The 19,384-nt window shown below is 49.7% G+C and overlaps 1 protein-coding gene across 1 annotated transcript in view; it reads left to right on the top strand.

Moving 5' to 3' along the window:
* The window catches only part of LOC135217178 (sterol regulatory element-binding protein cleavage-activating protein-like), a 184,931-nt gene that overhangs the window by 55,400 nt on the left and 110,147 nt on the right, over positions 1 to 19,384 (top strand). Inside the window, 1 exon segment of the mRNA XM_064252899.1 lies at positions 17,152 to 17,292. Within this exon segment, the coding sequence (XP_064108969.1) occupies positions 17,152 to 17,292 (141 nt within the window).

Raw genomic sequence — 19,384 nt, forward strand, 5'->3', positions numbered from 1 at the left:
GGGCCCGTCTCTTCTTCTACCAAGGAGAAGAAGACGGGGACCAGAGGAGTACCAGCTTCGGCTGGCACTTCCTCGCCTGGTTCTAGCGGTTCTGCCGCTAAACCAGGATCCGCCTCGGCTTCTCGTTAGCGAGAAGTACCGAATGGACGGTCTCGTCGCGAGACCGTCCAGCCAAAGTCTGACACCCGAGCTCGCTCGCCGTCAAGACCGAAGCGCGGAGCAGAAGACTGGCGAGAGTCGTGCAGACGACTCTCGCCAGGCCAGTGGACGCTCTCGCAGCGACCAGCTGGCTGCTCCGGGTTGACGTGACGGTCGCTGACCAGCCACGGGTTGAGGCGAGGAAGGGGTCCCCGCGGCCGTCGGTACCAGCCACGGCTGGTACCAGCGGCTCGACGCGCCGAGAGGACGCTCGCCGTCTCACGCGACAGCGAGCCTAGCAGGTAACATGACGCCGCTCCCATCGGGACCTGGGCGGAGACGGTAACCAGCAACAGCTCGCCTGACGCTAAGAGATCAGCGGTCGACGTTCTCAGCCGAGCCTCTCGCCCCAGGCGAGCGGCAAGGCTAGGCCTGCTGCTCGATCGCCACCAAGCGGGTTTGACGATCAGCAGCAGCCCTCCAAGCATGCTGGTCCTGCCAGCGAGCTAGGGGGAGCATCAGGTCTGCCTCTCCTGTACCTTCACCTCCTCGGGCTACACCGGGAGGAGCGAGGGGGTACCTATGAGTGATCGCGAGAGGTGCGCCGCTCGCGATCCCACCTATGACGCCGTATGGACCAGGCACGGTTCTAGGACCGACCAGGACATACGCGCAAGTAGCTGGAGGCGACCGTCAGGGGTCTGCCGCTGTTCCTCCTTCTGAAGGAGGAGTATCTCGGGATCTGTTCTTGCTGGAGGGACTGGACGGTCCTACTCCGCAAGACGCGGTTACTCCCGAGCAGATACAGAGGAATTTGCAGAAGTCATTAAGCTGATTCGTCAGCATAATGACCTTGCGGAAGGATTGCCGCTCCCACCAGCAGAGCCTACGTCTCTGCTCGAGTAGTTTTGGGGCCCGAGAGGAACCCAAACCGACGGTGGGTCTGCCGCGATCGGAGCTTGCCGATTCTGTCTCGAACCAGAGTCTCTCGTCTCCGGACAAGAAGGCTCTCTCAGTTCTGGCCGGTCGATCAAGCTACTTCCACCTCCTCTACTGCAACAGCGGCGTTTCTACGTGTCTTCGGACACCGTATTTAGATACTCCTTCGGTCCTCCTGAGAGGTTTCGACCTCAACGAGGACTGGAATGAGTCGGAGGACGGTATCGGCTCTCTCCTGTCAGGTGTCGATCAGCCCCACCCAGACGACGTTCACAATGGCGGCAGACCCTTACCCTACAGTGAGAGTTCGTAACCCTCCGCGGGAAACGTTTTCTCCTGACGATACGTTTTCCCAGACTCTGAGAGGCCATCGCCGCAAAGGCGATGGCTGCTCCTACTCTTCTCCAACTGCTAGTTCCACTGGGAAGGCGACGCGAGTATCCAATTTCCTCTTCCATTCCCTCTCTCCTTACGGCTACGAGGGAAAGGGGAGGGATCCTACAGAGATTTCTCTGTAGGATCCCACGTTCGGGACTCCGCTACCGGGGGGACCTTCGGGTCCTACCTGACGTAAGCCCCGGTCGTTGAGGAGGGGATCCTGCCCCATTCTCGATTTCTACGGGAATCGAGAGGACCACCAGCCGATATCGTTTGACGAATTCGGTGGGGGTTTCGCAGACTGCTTAGAATTCTACGGATTTTCTAGCGCATTCAGAGTGTTCGAGTTTTTTACGATCTCCAAACACTTAGGCGAGACCACGGTCCAAAGTGAGCGAGACGAGAATCCCCGATATGTTACACGATAATCGGGAACCTCGCCTATGCTCGAATTCCTGGAATTTCTAGCATTGGAAAGAAGACTGCTGCTGAAGAACTATCTCACAGTAGGCGACCACCTGGAATAGAGAAGATTGGACGGGCAATATCCAGTTTGGCTTGAACTATCGTCTTAGTATTCTGTTCACCATTGAAGCTTTCCTTCGAGGAAGACTTCTCCTTCACTCTCTCTCTTTTGATAGAGATCGAAGGTGGTCGATCTCCAATCCTTATTTTGTTTTCTTGAAGGAAAGAATTTAGGATGGAGATCGTTGTTCAGAATCCTACAAATATACTACGTATATTAACCTCGCGACATGATTCTACTAAGCAGTTGAATTGTCCGAGGGGTAGGCGCATATCCTAGTTTATCTACGGATTGCGACTTAGAAGAGAAGTACAGTAATACTTTGGGTTACGAACCGATTAGTATACGAATTTTTTAACTTACGAAGTGACGCCCTCATTCTGGAATACGAATTTCGCTTGGAATACGAATGCGCGAATTTCCATCATGGGAGGCCGCCTGATTTGTTTACATCGGATGAGCGTGGGATCTGCGAACGCATTTTTTCGGCCAAAACTTAACGCCTGCTTTGTTTACATCGGATGAGCGTGGGATCTGCGAACGCATTTGTTCCGATACGTAATACAAACCCTCGGTCCTTTAACAATAGGAAGGTAACTAGCGGCAGCTGGGACGGTCGTAAGCTTCGAACAAGGGGAGAAACGGTAGTTAACTTCTTGTCCGATCGTGCGCGCGCGCCCCGCGCGACCCCGAGAGGTGAAGAATCACTTTTGCTTTCGGCCGCGTGTGTGAAGGACGTGTTCGTCATCGCTCTCTGCCCGCTTTCATCGTCGTATGCTTTGTTTATATGTGTTTTCTACTAATGGTTTGTTTGACTTGAAAATGAAACTGTAAGTACACTGTTTTCATTTTCATTACTTAATTATGAATCAACATGGAGCTATCGCCGTAGAGACGGCGATTTCCGCTCTTTTCATGAATTGAACCCTTGAATTATGTCTCGGTGCCGAGGGCGGGCGCACTCGCGCCGAGTCATGTATTTTGGGCGAAAGTGTGTAATTGAAAGATGTAAGTACTCTTTTTCATTATATTTTTGCCCTGTGCGTGCCGAGAGCTTGATTGCGCTCGGCAAGAGCCTCTTATTTTGTATGAATAGAATGCAATGGAAGTGGATTCGCAATGCAGTTTTCTTTTCATTTTCATTTATTAATTGCATCAAATTTTATTTTGGATCAATTTCCGCTCTTACTTCCCGGGAATTAAATCCTTACGATTTTATTGCTGTGAAAGTGAAAATAGCAAGTGCAGTATTGTTCATTTTCATATATATGATAGCATCATATTATTATGGATCAAGTTTCCGCTCTTACCCGGGCCGGGATTGATTTTTCCCCCACCCTTTAATGTTCTATGAAGTGAATCGCAAGTGCAGTATTCTGTTTCATTTTCATATTACTTTTCACTGCTGTGCGGGGTAGGGGAAGCGAAGGTCCTGCCAGGAAGTCGTCGGAAAGCTCCCGCGACTCCCTTGGTATCCGATTCTTCGTCTTCTCCTGCCCCCCCGCTCAGCTTCCTCGTATTTTGTGTTTTGGGTCTTCCTCCGTTCGGGGTGGTGGCATGTCTCCTCAGTGCGTGAGGGAACCCCTCTTACTAATCTGTCGTGCTACCGCAGTGCTACATCCGTGGGAGACGACCTTGGACAGGTATGGGCCACTGCGGCTGCAGGGCGTGCCTACGCATCCACGATCTGCTGCAGCGTCTAGCGAGGTCTGGGGCGGTGACCTTGGAGTGGTCTCCACTACAACCTTCACGGCCGCTTATGCTGCTTCCCCCCCCGCTGGTCTACACTCCCCATGCTGTGTCGGTGACGCCGTCTGCCGCTTCTAGGGCCGGTCGCCGCCGTACCGAGGAGGGGTATGCCGCCGCCGCCTGTGTTTCTTTCGTTGTCCTGCCTGCCCCAGACTTCCGCTGTTCCAGCAGCTCGCCCCTGGACCGGCCGCCAGTACCACGCTGGCTGCCGATGATTCTACGAGGCGATGGCTGGGCCTGCCGTACCTGTCGCTGATGTGGTTCCCGCTACTGGCTTGGCTGTCCCTTCTGTGTTTACCCGCTGCCGCTGTTCCTGCCGCTCCTGAGCTGGTTGCTGTTCCTGTCGCTCCTGGTTCCTGCGCCTGTCCCATGCTGGTCCTGCCCATGGTGTGTCTCCCCAGTCCCAGGTCCTTCCGGACAGGTGCAGTCGGCCGTGTTGCTTCGGCAATAGGCCCGACTCCGGCCTGGATGGAGGACCTGACGACTGTCCTGCGTGAGCTGACGAAGAAGAGGAAGGTGTCATTTTCGTCTTCGTCTGTTGCTGCCTCTTCCCCTTCGACTTCTAAGGCCCATAAGCCGAAGAAGAAGCTGCCTCCCCCCCCGCTAAGAAGTCTCCTTCGGGAAGCTTCTAAGGGCCCGTCCCTCACGGGGGGCCTTCTGCTGGTCCTCCTGCTCCTTCGGGAGCGGGGCCCGTCTCCCCTTCCGTAAGGAAGAGATAGACGGGGACCAGAGGAGTATCGGTTAGCTCTGGTACTTCCTCGCCTGGTGCTAGCGGCGATGCCGCTACGCCAGGTTCGGCTCGGGCTCTCGTTCGAGGGAGATCCCGAGTGTACGCTCTCCCTCGGGAGACCGTGCAGCCAAAGTTTCGGCGCCAGAGTTCGCCTCGGCGCCAAGACCACGGCACGGAGCAGAAGGCTGGCGAGAACCGCTCAGGTGACTCTCGCCAGGCCAGCGGCGCTCTCGCAGCGACCAGCTGGTAACCGGGTTTTGTTATATTCCCCTATGAAGACTCCTTCGGGAACTTCGAAGGGCTCGTCACACTCCGGTGTGACGGGGGGGTTCTTCTGCTGGTCCTCCTGTTCCTTCGGGAACGGGGCCCGTCTCCCCTTCTGAGAAGAAGAAGAAGACGGGGACCAAGGGTGTGCTGGCTACCGCTGGTACACCCTCACCTGGTCTTGGCAGCTCTGCTGCTAAGCCAGGTACCGGCTCGGTTTCTCGTCCGCGAGAAGTTCCGAGTGTACGATCTCCTTCGGGTGACCGTGCAGCCAAAGTTTAAGGACGCCTGAGTTCGCTCAGCGTCATGACCGAGGCACGGAGCAGAAGACTGTCGAGAGCCGCTCAGGTGACTCTCGCCAGGCCAGCGTGGCCGCTCTCGCAGCGACCAGCCGGTACCCTCGGGTGGACGTGACGGTCTCTGACCGGCCACGGGTTGAGGCTGGGAAGAGGTCCCCCAGGTCCCCTCGACCGACGGTACCAGCCTCGGCTGGTTACCAGCGGTTTGACTGCCGCGGGAACGCTCACCGGTCTCACGGCGGAAAGCGAGCTCTGCAGGTCACCTGACCGCCGCTCCCACAGGGGACCGGGCGGATACGGTGACCAGCAGCAGCTCGTCTGACGCACGGGACCGGGTGGTCGACGTGTCCTCCAGTCGAGCCTGCTCGCCACGCCGTGAGCGGCTACGGCCAGGCCTGCAGATTCGACTCCCCACCGCGGGTTGGTGATCGGCTGCAGCCCCCCACGTACGCTGGTCCTTCCGCCAGCGAGCGGGGGGGGTGGGGGGAGCGTCAGGTCTGTCTCTCCACTACCTTCAACTTCCTCGGGCTACACCGGGCAAGAGCGAGGTAGCTAGGATGATCGTGAGAGGTGCGCCGCTCACGATCCCGTCACGACGCCGACGTGCCACGTATGGTCTTAGGACCAACCAGGACGTACGCGCAAGTGATTGGGAGGCGACCGTCAGGGGGGAGGGGGTAGCGTCAGTTCTGTCTCTCCGATACCTTCAACTTCCTCGCATACGCCAGGAAGAGCGAGGTATATAGGATTGTGATCGTGAGAGATGCGCCGCTCACGATCCCGTCACGACACCGCACGGTGCCAGGTTGGTCTTAGGACCAACCAGGACGTAAGCGCAAGTGATTGGAGGCAACCGTCAGGGATCTGTTGCTGGTCCTTCTTCTGAAGGAGGAGGGTCCTGGGAGCTGCTCTTGTTGGAGGGACTGGACGGTCCTTCTCCTCAAGACGCTGTAACTTCCGAGATTCAGAGTAACTTTACCCAGGTTATTGCACTGATTCGTAAGCACAACGACCTGGAGGAAGGATCGCCGCTCCCACCAGCAGAGCCCATGTCTCTGCTCGAGTCGTTTTGGGGCCCGTGAGGGAACCCAAACCGACGGTGGGTTTGCCGCGATCGGAGCTTGCCGATTCTGTCTTGAACCAGAGTCTCTCGTCTCCGGACAAGAAGGCTCTCTCAGTTCTGGCCGGTCGATCAAGCTACTTCCACCTCCTCTTACTGCGACAGCGGCGTTTCTACGTGTCTTCGACACCGTATTTAAATACTCCTTTCGGTTCCTCCTGAGAGGTTTCGTCCTCGACGAGGACTGGAATGAGTCGGAGGACGGTATCGGCTCTCTCCTGTCAGTGTCGATCAGCCCCACCCAGACGACGTTCACAGTGGCGGCAGACCCTTACCTACAGTGAGAGTTCGTAACCCTCCTCGGGGAAAACGTTTTCTCCTGACGATACGTTTTCCCAGACTCTGTTGAGGCCATCGCCGCAAGGCGATGGCTGTCCTACTCTTCTCCAACTGCTAGTTCCACTGGGAAGGCGAGCGAGTATCCAATTCCTCCCCATTCCCTCTCTCCTTACGCTACGAGGGAAAGGGGAAGGATCCTACAGAGATTTCTCTGTAGGATCCCACGTTGGGGTTGGGGACTGCGCTACCAGGGGGGTGGACCTTCGGGTCCTACCTGACGTAAGCCCCGGTCGTTGAGGAGGGATCCTGCCCCATTCTCGATTTCTACGGGAATCGAGAGGACCACCAGCGATATCGTTTGACGAATTCGGTGGGGGTTTCGCAGACTGCTTAGAATTCTACGGAATTTCTAGCGCATTCAGAGTGTTTAGAGTTTCTTACGATCTCCAAACACTTAGGCGAGACCACGGTCCAAAGTGAGCGAGACGAGAATCACCGATATGTTACACGATATCGGGAACCTCGCCTATGCTCGAATTCCTGGAATTTCTAGCATTAGGAAGAAGACTGCTGCTGAAAGAAGACTATCTCACAGTAGTGACCAACCTGGAATAGAGAAGAACGGACGGGAATATCCAGTTGGCTTGAACTATGTCTTAGTATTCTGTTCACCATTGAAGCTTTCCTTCGAGGAAGACTTCTTCACTCTCTTTGATAGAGACCGAAGGTGGTCGATCTCCAATCCTTATTTTGTTTTTCTTGAAGGAAAGAATTTAGGATGGAGATCGTTGTTCAGAATCCTACAAATATACTACGTATATTAACCTCGCGACATGATTCTGTTAAGCAGTTGAATGGTCCGAGGGGTAGGCGCATATCCTGGTTATTCTACGGATTGCGACTTAGACGAAAAGTATTCTAATTGAACTGCAACTCGGGTTTGCCTGCAACCTCCCAGGAGTTTCCAGTTTCAATTTATATACTTATGGTGTTGTCACAACAATACCATTTAAGCTTTTATATTTACCGAAATTGTTTCGCATAAATATAATTGCTCGAGCATATCTTTTTATGCTCGGTGGTTCTAGCCGAACGCATTCCTTCGTGGAAAGGATTACTTGGCAACTCAGGATGACGAGTCAGCGACAGCTACTGCGTATTGAATTGCCCGAGGCATTTCAGTACCAGCTGCGCTTTGAGATAGACGGTTGGTTATGTCTTTCTCACCTGCTTTGATTGAATACCAACCGTATCTCTGCCCAACAATCACGGACCTTAAGTCTTCTGATTAACGGGGATTCTCGCATACATGAATGACCATCTACTTGCTGTGACGTTAGTATTCATCGTCTTCGGTATTGCGAGAATTTTAAACAGAGATATCTATTCGACTCTCATCTTTCTGTTTACCGCACGGTAACAGAATTCTGTAATATCTCTTGCTGCATCGTATCTCGATAATGCGAATGATTTTTGCGGAATCTGAGTTTGTCCTCAAAATATCTTGTATTCGGAGGTGTGCAATTGTTCATTGTTTCACACCCGGATTAGCAGATGTATTGAAAGACATCGCCTACTCCCACAAACCTGCCAGCTTTCTGTTCCCAAACGTTCAGCCCATGAGAAGCAGTTCTTCAGGCGGCTCTCCCCTGTGTTTCATTACTGAAGAACGCCCCGCTTTCATTGCACAACGGACAGCAATGAAATGGCGGTTAGCGTTTTCAGTCATTTGTAAGCACAGTTTAGAATCTTGAGATTCCTTCTCTCGATTCAGCTGGAAGACGTAGGTTGCATTCATTGCCTACCTTCGTCTTCAACGTCACATAGTGTTGTTTCTCCTTAAGCTGAGATTCAAAGTCTATGAGATTTTTTTTGCCATCAGGGACCTCGGTATTTTGAGTCAATTGACTTTCGCCGCTTGGCTTATGCATACAGAGAATCATCGCCGCGCCGTCCGGCATCGGTGACTAACAAATATTTTATTTGTTTGGTCTCTCAGCATAACTCTTTAAAGGGCGAAGGTCACGTGACTACCCTGGATGCTTGGACAACTTGCCTCTACTGATTCCGAACCAGTCAGTCGGCAGCTGTCAGAGCGCCCGAGTCAGTTACGAACTATGCTGTGTGGACTTAGTTCGGTTGTTCCAGAGCAATCATTACTTCGTCTAATAGCTTGTCAGTATGAGTACTGTACATAACCAAAGTCGAGAAGAGGGATAGGTCATACGACTATTCCCTTCTTTTCGTCTTGGGTAACTGCATGACTTCTCTTGAGAAGCAAGCACAAAGGGATGGGGATTTGTGACGCTCTATTTCGTACCGATCTTTCGTAGCGAAGACTCAGAACCTTCGGTAACTGACGATTGGTTCGAGTCCTTCACAATACCCTCCCTAATGGACTTCACCGCCTCCGATACGAAGGCTATGCTGCTTTGTCCTGTGAAGGCGCGACGGAGCTGTCTGAAGAAACTCGACACCAGGATGAGTGTGGACGCCTCTTCATCATTCTCTCGCGTTCCGCAAGAACTTCTCCGTGGCGCAGGTAATGAAGGCAGGCGCCTGGTCCAACCGGACCGCATGCACCTCCTTCTACCTTCAGGATATTGCCCACAGTTCCTTGGATCTTTTTTTTTTCCTTGGGAACCGTGGTGGTTGCTCAACACGTTGTGTAGTTAACCCAGACCCTCGCAGGCTGAACAGCATCGAGTCCTGGTGTGACCGTAAGAATGGATGAGGCTGAGAGTGTGACTGGCTCCTCTTCCCATCTTTTTTCTTTTTCCTCTACCTCTGGGTAGAGGGACACGGTCGTCACCCTGCTGGGTAAGGACGAGATGCAGGTGAGCTACTCAATAGAGCACCATCCTATCCCTTTCAGTAGGGATAGGAGTAAATATCCACCACTTCCTCCAACAAGGGGGAGGCAGTGGATGCCAATTTGAGACAAACCCTATCATTTTATGATTGTCTCTTGCAAACAGGAACAAGTTTCTTGCTTGCTGGTTACGAAGAGATACGCTTGCCTCTCTCTTAGTACTTGGCCCAGAGGTCTGACCATTGATCCTGCGGTGCACACCCCGATCATCGGACAGAGGTTTGGATCCCTCCCTTGCTCTTATGACCAGGGAGGCACTCCAGGGTTGGACGAACACCAGTCTGTTCACCAAAAAGACTCAGATTCCTCCCACCAAGAAGTGAGTCTTCCTATTGTTAAAGGACCGTTTGGGTTTGATACGTATCGGACAAATGACAATTTGTCGAAAATTGCATTTTCCTAACTATACAAACCTGAGGTCCTTTACATATAGTCCCACCTCAATGCCACCCCTCACTCTGCAACTTTTTGCATGGGCCTAAAGCAAAAGTGATTCTTCACCTCTCGGGTCGCGCGGGCGCGCGCACGATCGGACAAGCAGTTAAACTACCGTTCTCTTACCCCTTGTTCGAAGCTTACGACCCGGCCCAGCTGCCGCTAGTTACCTTCCTATGTTAAGGACCTCAGGTTTGTATAGTTAGGAAAAATGCAATTTTCGACAAATTGTCATTTTTTCGGCCAAAACTTAACGAGGGTCACGTGACTTCCTCGTACGCATCCCTTGACCCTTTTTAAACCATAACCCTTTCAATATCTCGCTGGCGGTAAGATTGAACGCATCTGTCCGTGATACGCTCTCAAATTTGCTTAGTGATTTGCGCATGTGTTGTGTTTCCGTGATAGTGCTTATACATTACTATTACCCAAATACTAAAGACAATGGCTCCCAAGTTGACGAAGGCAAGCAGCAAGAAGGAAAGCATAAGAAAGAAGGAGATGATTACAGTCGAAATGAAGAAGGAAATTATCCAAATGCATGATAAAGGCGAGTGCGTGAAAGACATTGCAGCATTCTTCAAGCGGTCGCAATCAACGATCTGCACTATTTTGAAGAAAAAAGGAAGAATTAAAGCCAGTAAAGCATCAAAAGGTGTCACAGTATTGACGAAACAACGGCCTTATATTCTCGACGATGTAGAAAATTTGCTCATAGAAAAATATTTTTTCAAAATTGTGAAAGACAACATAGTGTTGCGTAAGCGTAAAATTAGTGATCGTAGTGAACGGTGCTCTCTAGAGAAAGAACCAGAAAGTCTTCCAGAAGTGTTCACGGAGGGAGATTTCCCCCCAAGCCCTAAGCCCTAACCCTCTCCTCACCCTTGCCCTCCTCCCGTCTCCGTCAAGCCAGCAGCCACACTCGCCAAAGGTAAAGTTCAGGTTTTACTGTGCATGCATATTAAATCTAGTGTTTATATTTAATTTCATTCTTCAATTTTATAATTTTATGTAATTCCTACACAAATTTTCAACCTTAGTGAACAAAAATAAATGGAAAAATATCAATTGAAATGGTTATTCATGGTCGGGTGGAACTCATTATTTGCTTTTTATAACATTCTTATGGGAAAATCCATTTGGGTTACGAATTTTTTAGGTTACCAAGCAGGTTCTGGAACGGATTAAATTCGTAACCCAAGGTATTACTGTATTCTAATTGAACTGCAACTCGGGGTTGCCTGCAACCTCCCAGGAGTTTTCAGTTTCAATTTTATATACTTATGGTTTTGTCACGACAACACCATTTCAACTTTTATATTTACCGAAATTCGTTTCGCCTAAATATAATTGCTCGAGCATATCTTTTATGCTCGGTAGTTCTAGCCGAACGCATTCCTTCGTGGAATAATGGATTACCTGGCAACTCAGGATGACGAGTCAGCGAGAGCTCAGGCTCAACTACTGCGTATTGAACTGCCTGATAGCAGCTCAGTATCAGCTGGGCCTCCGAGATGCACGGTCAGTTATGTCTCTCTCTGCCCTGCTTTGATTGACTACCGAACCGTATCTCTGCCCAACAATCATGGACTTAGGTCTCTGATTAACGGGGATTCTCGCAATAATGAAGGACCATCTACTGCTGTGACGCTAGATTCCATCGCCTTCGACATTGCGAGAATTTTCAACAGAGATATCTCTTGGACTCTTTCATCTTTCTGTTTACCGCACGGTAACAGAAGTCTGTACAAGTCTCCCGCTGCATCGCACTGCGATAATGCGAATGATTTTCCAGACATCGAGTTTGTCTTCAAAATATCTCGTATTCGTAGGTGTACAATTGTTCATTGTTCAACCCGAATTACAAGATGTGTCAGAAGACATCGCCTACTCTCCGACCTGACAGCTCTACTTCCCAAAATGTTCAGCCCATGAGAAGCAGTTCTTCAGGTGCGGCATTTCCCCTGTGTTTTCATTACTGAAGAACGCCCCGCTTTCATTGCAACTACGACTTTCTCACCGGACAGCAATGAAATAGCGGTTAGCGTTTTCAGTCATTTGTAAGCACAGGTTATGAATCTTGAGAATCCTTCTCTCGATTCGTCTGTGAAGACGTAGGTTGCATTCAATATCTACCTTCGTCTTCAACGGTACATAGTGTTGTTTCTCCTTAGCTGAGATTCAACAACCATGAGATGTTTTGCCTTCAGGGACCTCGGTCTCTAGAAGGCAATTGACTTTCGCCTGTTGGGCACATGCCCTTAAGAGAATCATCACCTCGCTGTCTGGTCATTGGTGACAAACAAATACATTATTTGTTTGGTCTCTCGGCATAACCCTTTAAAGGCGAAGGTCACGTGACTTACTCGGATGCTTGGAACACAATTGCCTTCTACGAACGCAAAGTCAGTCGGGCAGCTGTCAGAGCGCCCGAGTCAGTTACGAACTACGCTGTTGACTTAGTTCGGTTGTTACAGAGCAATCATTACTTCGTTTTAATAGCTTGTCACAGTACCCATACCATCGACACCCACCATGGAGTGTCGGTGTCCTATCCCACGTAACCGAGAACTTCGCTGCATGGGGATAGGAGGATGCGAGACTTCGTGGCAAACGGACAGACCAGTATGGGTACTGGACATCACCGAAGTAGAGAAGAGGGATAGTCATGCGACTATTCCCTTCTTTTCCTCTGAGGAACTGCATGACTTCTCCTGCGAAGTCAAGCATCCAGGGGATGGGGATCCGTGACGCTCGACTTCGTAGCGAAGCAGAAACTCGAACCCTTCGGTCCCTGACGATTGGTTCGAGTCGTTCACAATCCCCTCCCTAATGGACTTCACCGCCTTCGATGCGAAGGAGATGCTGCCTTGTCCGCAAGAACTTCTCCGTGGCGCAGGTACTGAAGGCAGGGGTCTGGTCCAACCAGACCACATGCCCTTCCTTCTCACCTTCGGGATATTGCCCACAGGTCCTTGGATCTTTTTCCTTGGACCCGTGGTGGCTGCTCAACACGTTGTGTAGCGAACCCAGACCCTCGCAGGCTGAACAGCATCGAGTCCTGGTGTGACCGTAAGAATGGATGAGTGAATGAGAGTGTGACTGGCTCCTCTTCCCATCTTTTTCTTCCCCTCTACCTGTGGTTAGAGGGACACGGTCGTCACCCTGCTGGATAAGGACAAGATGCAGGTGAGCTACTCAACAGAGCCCCATCCTATCCCTTTCTTTAGGGATAGGAGGTGCGGATATCCACCACTTCCTCCAACAAGGGGAGAAGTGGATGCCAGCTTGAGACAACCCATACTTTATGGTTGCCTCTTGCAAACAGGAACAAGTTCTTGCTTGCTGGTACGAAGAGATACGCTTGCCTCTCTCTTAGTACTCGGCTCAGAGGTCTGACCATTGATCCTGCGGTGCACACCCCGATCAATCGGACAGAGGCTTGGATCCTTCCCTCTCTCTTACGACCAGGGAGACATTCCAGGGATGGACGAACACCAGTCTGTTCATCAAAAGACTCAGATTCCTCCCACCAAGAAGTGAGTCTTCCTATTGTTAAAGGACCGATGGTTTGTATTACGTATCGGAACAAATGACAATTTGTCGAAAATTGCATTTTTCCTAACTATACAAACCTGAGGTCCTTTACATATAGTCCCTCCTCATACCACCCCTCACTCTGCGTATTTTGCATGGGCCAAAAGCAAAAGTGATTTGTTTACCTCCCAGTCGCGCGGCGCGCGACTGTCGGACAAGCAGTTAACTACCGTTCTCCCCTTGTTTGAAGCTTACGACCGTTCCAGCTGCCGCTAGCTACTTCCTATTGTTAGGACTCAGGTTTGTATAGTTAGGAAAAATGCAATTTCGACAAATTGTCATTTTTATACATACTTACCTGACAGATTATTACGATAATGGCCCACCCAGCCTCCCGCAGGAGACAGGTGGAAGAGAAGAATTCTGATTAGAAAACGGGAATGGTTCCTAGTCCTGCCACCCAGGGCAGGGCGGTAGATCACCTGACCTACCGGTAGCGTGTGCCGCGAAATTTGAAATTCTGTCAGGGATGACGGAGTCTATAGCTAAGTATATATCTGTCAGGTAAGTATGTATAAAACTTTATTGTATCATGACAATATCATTTTTCCTAGACTGAGCGGCAGTGATGGCTGCTCGTACTCGCTTCTCCGACTGCTAGTACCGCTGGAAAGGCGAGTGAGTATCCAATCTTCCTCCCCCATTCCCTCTCTCCCTATGGCTGCGAAGGGAAGGGGAGGGATCCTGCAGTGTGTTCTCCATAGGGTTCCATCCTCGATTTCTACGGGAATCGGGAGGACCACCACCCAATGATCATCTGACGAATTTGGTGGGGGTTTCGCCGAGTCCTTAGAATTCTTCGGAATTTCTAGCACTCTCCGAGTGTCTTGTCTTCTACGATCTGCAAACACTTGGGCGAAACTACGGTCCAGAGTGGGCGAGAAGAGAATCCCAGATAATTTTTACTACGATAATCGGGAATCTCGCCGAATGCTCGAATTCCTGGAATTTTTAGCGTTCAAGAAAAGCACTGCTGCTGAAGGAAGAATATCTCGGGAAGGGCTCACCCTGGATGGACCTGACGGTCCGTCGCCTCAGTAGGCGGCCAACCCTGGGATAGAGAAGAACGGATGGGAACATCTAGTTTGGCTTGAACTATCGTCTTCGGTATCCTGTTATCACCATAGAAGTCTTCCTTCGGGGAAAACTTCTCCTTCGCTCTCTTCATTAGAGAATGAAGAATGTCAGCTTCCAGTCCTTATTCTTGTTCCCCGATTGGAAGAGAACTTAGGATGGAGGTCTATGTACAGGAACCTACAAATATACTATGTATATTGCCCTCGCGACATGCTTCTGTTATCAGTTGAATTGTCCGAGGTGTAGGCACATACCATAGTTAACTCTATGGGTTGTGACTGAGACGAATAGTATCTTCTTAATTGAATTGCAACTCGGGACTGCCCTGCAAGCCTCCCAGGACTTACCAGTTTTGATTTTGAGATACTTATGGTATTGTTACAACAACAACACCTCAGCGTTTGCATTCACCGAAATCCGTTTCGATTAAATGCAAATGCTCGAGCGTATTTTTTTGCGCTCGATGGTTCTAGCCGAACGCATTCCTTCTTGGAATGGATTACCTGGTAACTCAGGATGACGAGCGAGAGCTAGCGGTGTATTGGGCTGCCTGCTGCAGCCCAGTACCAGCTGGCTCTCCGGGATAGCACGGTTGGATTATGTCTCTCTCCTCTGCAATGATTGACTACCGAACCGAATCTCTGCCCGGCAATCACAGACTTAGGTCTCTGGTTGTCTGGAATTCTCGCATACGTGAATGACCATCTCTACTGCATCGTCTTTGACATTGCGAGAATTTTCAGACAGAGATATCTCAATAGACTCGCTATCATCTCTCTGTTTACCGCACGGTAACAGAAGTCTGTAGCCTAGTCTCCCGCTGCATCGCAGCGTGATTTCTTCTGACATCTGAGTTTGTCTTCTAAATATATCTCGTATTCGTAGGTGTGCAATTGTTCATTTTTCACCCCGAATTGTAGATGTATAACTGAAGACAACGCCTGTTCCCCGCCCTGCCAGCTCTACTTCCAAGTATATAGATGTCCTCCCTGGATAACCTGGGAAGAAGAAGATGATTCAGCCCATGAGAAGCGGTTCTTCAGGCAGTACATCCCTGTGTTTTCATTACTGAAAAGTGCTCCGCTTTCATTGCAACTCCGATTTCTCACCGAACAGTAATGAAGTAGCGGTTTAGCGTTTTCAGTCCTTTGTAATTCACAGGGATTAAACTGTCTTCGCGGGTTGGTGTCATCGGCGGTACTTTTCTAAGTTCAGAATCTTGAGAGTTACTTCTCTCGATTCGGCTGTGAAGACGTAAGTCTACATTCACCTACCACCTTCGTCTTCAACGGCACATAGTGTTGTTTCTCCTTAGCTGAGATTCAACTACTATGAGAACTTCTGTCTTGCCATCAGGGACCTCGGGTCTCTTGAAGGCAATTGACTTTCGCCTGTTGGGCACATACCTTGAGAGAACGCAGTCAGTCGGCAGCTGTCGAAGGGTCTTGGAACCGAACGCAGTCAGTCGGCAGCTGTCGAAGCGTCCAAGACCGTCACGAGCTACGCTGTGGACTTTGTATCGGTTGTTCCAGATCCAGATCAATCATTACTTCATCTTACTAGCGTGTTCTGGTCCCCATAACCATCGACACCCACCATGGAGTGTCGGTGTCTTATCCACCGCGGAGATGAAGAGACTTCGCCGCAGTGGGGTACGAGACCGCAAGACATTTCGCTGCATTGGGGATACGAGACCGCGAGACACTTCGCTGCAGTGGGGATGCGAGACCTCAAGACACTTTGCTGCAGACGGATAGACGAGTATGGGTACTGGACATAACTCCGAAGAATGTTGAACAGGAAGATGGATAGGTCATCGCCCCATATCCTTCTTTCCCCAGGGGCTACCCACAGGTCCTTGGAACCTCATTTTCCTGGACCAGTGGTGGATGCTTGCAAGATGTGTTTGCTTATCCAGCTCCTCGACATAACAAGTTGCATCTCGTCCATGGTGTGCAGTTGTAGAGGTAAGAAGGATGCGAGAGTGACTGGCTCCCCCCCTTCCACGCCTCGTCTCTCCATTCCTCGTCCTTCGGGTTGAGGATAGGACTCTAACTCACACTGGCTGGTCGGACGATTGATGCGGTAAGCCTATACATAAGCATCCTTTTTATGTTTCTTATCAGAATCATAGAAGCAATCCCGCTCCTTCCTCTAGCAAGGGGAGGAAGGAGACTGACAATAATGCAAACCCTTCCCAGAACTTTGCATTAATGTCTCCGACGCCAATATTCTTCACAGCCCTTTTTCGGATGAGTCACGATCCCTCACTCACTTCATTCTAGAGGCTCAGTTCTAGAGGCTCACTCAGATTCCTCCCACCAATCAGTGAGTCTTCCTATTGTTAAAGGACTGAAAGGTTTGTATTACGTATCGGAACAAATAACAATTTGTCGAAAATTGTATTTTTCCTAACTATACAAACCTGAGGTCCTTTAACAAATATGCCCACCTCATGCCACCCCTCAATCTGAACCTGGGCCGAAAGGCAAAGTGGAGTGTTTACATCCGGGCAGGCTAGCCTGCCCCACGGTAGTTACTGCCTAACCACCTTGTTCAAGATTCAACGGCCGTAATTCCAGCTACGCCGAAAGTATATTCCTATTGTTAAAGGACCTCAGGTTTGTATAGTTAGGAAAAATACAACTTTCGACAAATTGTTATTTTTTAAAATTTTTTCTGCTGGTGTACTGTTTAACTTCAGCAGAGCATGTTTTAGGCTTTTGTATAATTGTTTTTATTTTTCAGTAAAAAACAGTTAGAGTTTCGGGCTGGGTCACCCGATGCTGGTGATGATTTCCATTCAGACTATGAATCTGGATCCCCGAGATCTCAACCAGGAGATTATGCCAGTAATTTTAGAAGAAGTACATATGACATTGAACGAAGGTACAGTACTTGAAATTTTTAATTTTTTGTAGTTTCCAGTAATAGTTGTCAGTAGTACTTATTATAGATAAAATCATAACAAAATGAATAGAGATTTTCATGTGTTCACTATAATTACTGTTCCCTGAAGTGAATGAGGTTTCTTTGCGATTACTATAGTAGTACTGTATGTGTATTGCATTATAGTAGCAATGGAACCTCAGGAAGATTAGTTAACCATGATTTACGGTTATTGTATCAGTAGGGTCATAGCCTGAAGCAATTGTTTATGCATGTTCATTAATACTTACTTCAGGTGTTTTGTTGTTGCTTGATAATATATGTTCATGTTGCTCTTTGTAGTAGTTACTAGGGAAGGTTTGATTTTGGGCTTTTTAGTCTTATTTTTCTTTAAGCAATGCATTATTTGTTTGGACATGTAACATTGAGAAATCCTTAATAAGGAAAATAGAGAAGACTCTATACAAAAGTCCTCTCTATACAAAATTAATGGAGCTGATGCAGCAATCTTTTTCAACAAGACTTGTTTAAAAGACGGTCTACTCCTAAGATATATGAACGTCAGGCTGCACAACCCCACAGTTAGAGAAGAAGAAGGGACCAGAGCCTTCAGGACATCCCTCTTGCAGAGGCAACTTCAGGAGAAGTCTGCCGAGATGAAGGCCCTGCGTGAGGAGCATCATTGCCTGCGAGAGGAATGGGCGCAAGTACATTCTGAAACTGCCCGGCCTGATCCCATTAACGAACAGGACAACCCCGAACAAGACTACCGATCAAGACACCAATACCGTACGAGACATTGCCAGGAAGACCACCAGGAGCACCCTAACTTCATGGAGAGTAACGCCCATCTTACCCACCTGCAAGAAGAAGACATGCTTAAGCGAATCGGGCGTGACCCGCAAGCTTGTGGACCTCAACTGAGGGAATATATGTGTCCAAGAGAAGACCCAGAGGTATATAAACCTCACCCAATATAGACCGACCCCCGAACAACACGACCTACTCAACCTTGGCCTCAACTGTCACTTCATGGCTAAACTCAGGAAGCATAAAAAACGTACAGAGATAGAACTGCTCCTCGACTCCATACAGCAGTTAGAAGCCAAGAAGATCCTTAAGACCAGCGACGCCCTTCAACATCTACTCACAGAAACCCTGACGGACAGAGGGAACTACACCAGCGGGATTTTCACCAAAGAGCTGAAGGACGCAGCAGCGGATCTTAAGAAAAATGAGGAGATAACGATACGTAGGGCAGACAAAACGGCCGCCTTTGTACTTATCAAGACTGAGGAATATCTCGAGAAGCTAGATGATATCTATCTTAGCAGATACCTCTAAATTCGAGAGGTTAACCAGAAACCCCACCGAAGACATCAAATGGGATGCTAACCGCACCATCACTGCAGTAAATACCGCAACAAATGCATCTCACCTCCCGCCCATCCAAGGAGATTACAGCTTGGGGTACCTTTACGGAAACGTGAAAACGCACAAGACAGGTAACCCTTTACGCCCCATCATCAGCCAGACACCTGCCCCGACCTACGCTTTGGCAAAACGCCTTAACAAAATCCTGATGCCATATACCCCCTCCAAATTTTGCCTTACTTCTTTGATGGAGTTCCTGGAGAAAATCTGGGATTCCCCTGGTGACGGCACTATGGCGTCCCTTGACGTGGAGTCCCTGTTTACCAACGTCCCCCTCGATGAAACAATAGGCATCATATTGGAAAAGGTCTACAGGAACCCTGACATATAACCTCCGAACATCCCGGAAGAATCCCTTAAGACACTCCTAGACATCTGTATGAAGAGAGCCCCCTTCACCACCCACAGAGGACAGATGTTTCGTCAGAAAGACCGCGTGGCAATCGGGTCCCCCTTGGGGATCCTCTTTGCCAACTTTTATATGGGTACTGTTGAAGAGCTGGTTTTTTCGCAGCACTGATGTCCCCGGACGTATGCTAGATACATTGATAACATATTTATTCAAGCTGACTCCAAGGAAGAGGTTGAAGCCCTTCGCCAGCAGTTCCTGCACAACAGCACCCTTAATTTCATAATTGAATTCAGCAGCGAAGATCAG

This window comes from Macrobrachium nipponense, chromosome 7 (genome assembly GCF_015104395.2).
Source record: "Macrobrachium nipponense isolate FS-2020 chromosome 7, ASM1510439v2, whole genome shotgun sequence".
In the NCBI taxonomy this organism is placed as follows: Eukaryota; Metazoa; Arthropoda; class Malacostraca; order Decapoda; family Palaemonidae; genus Macrobrachium; species Macrobrachium nipponense.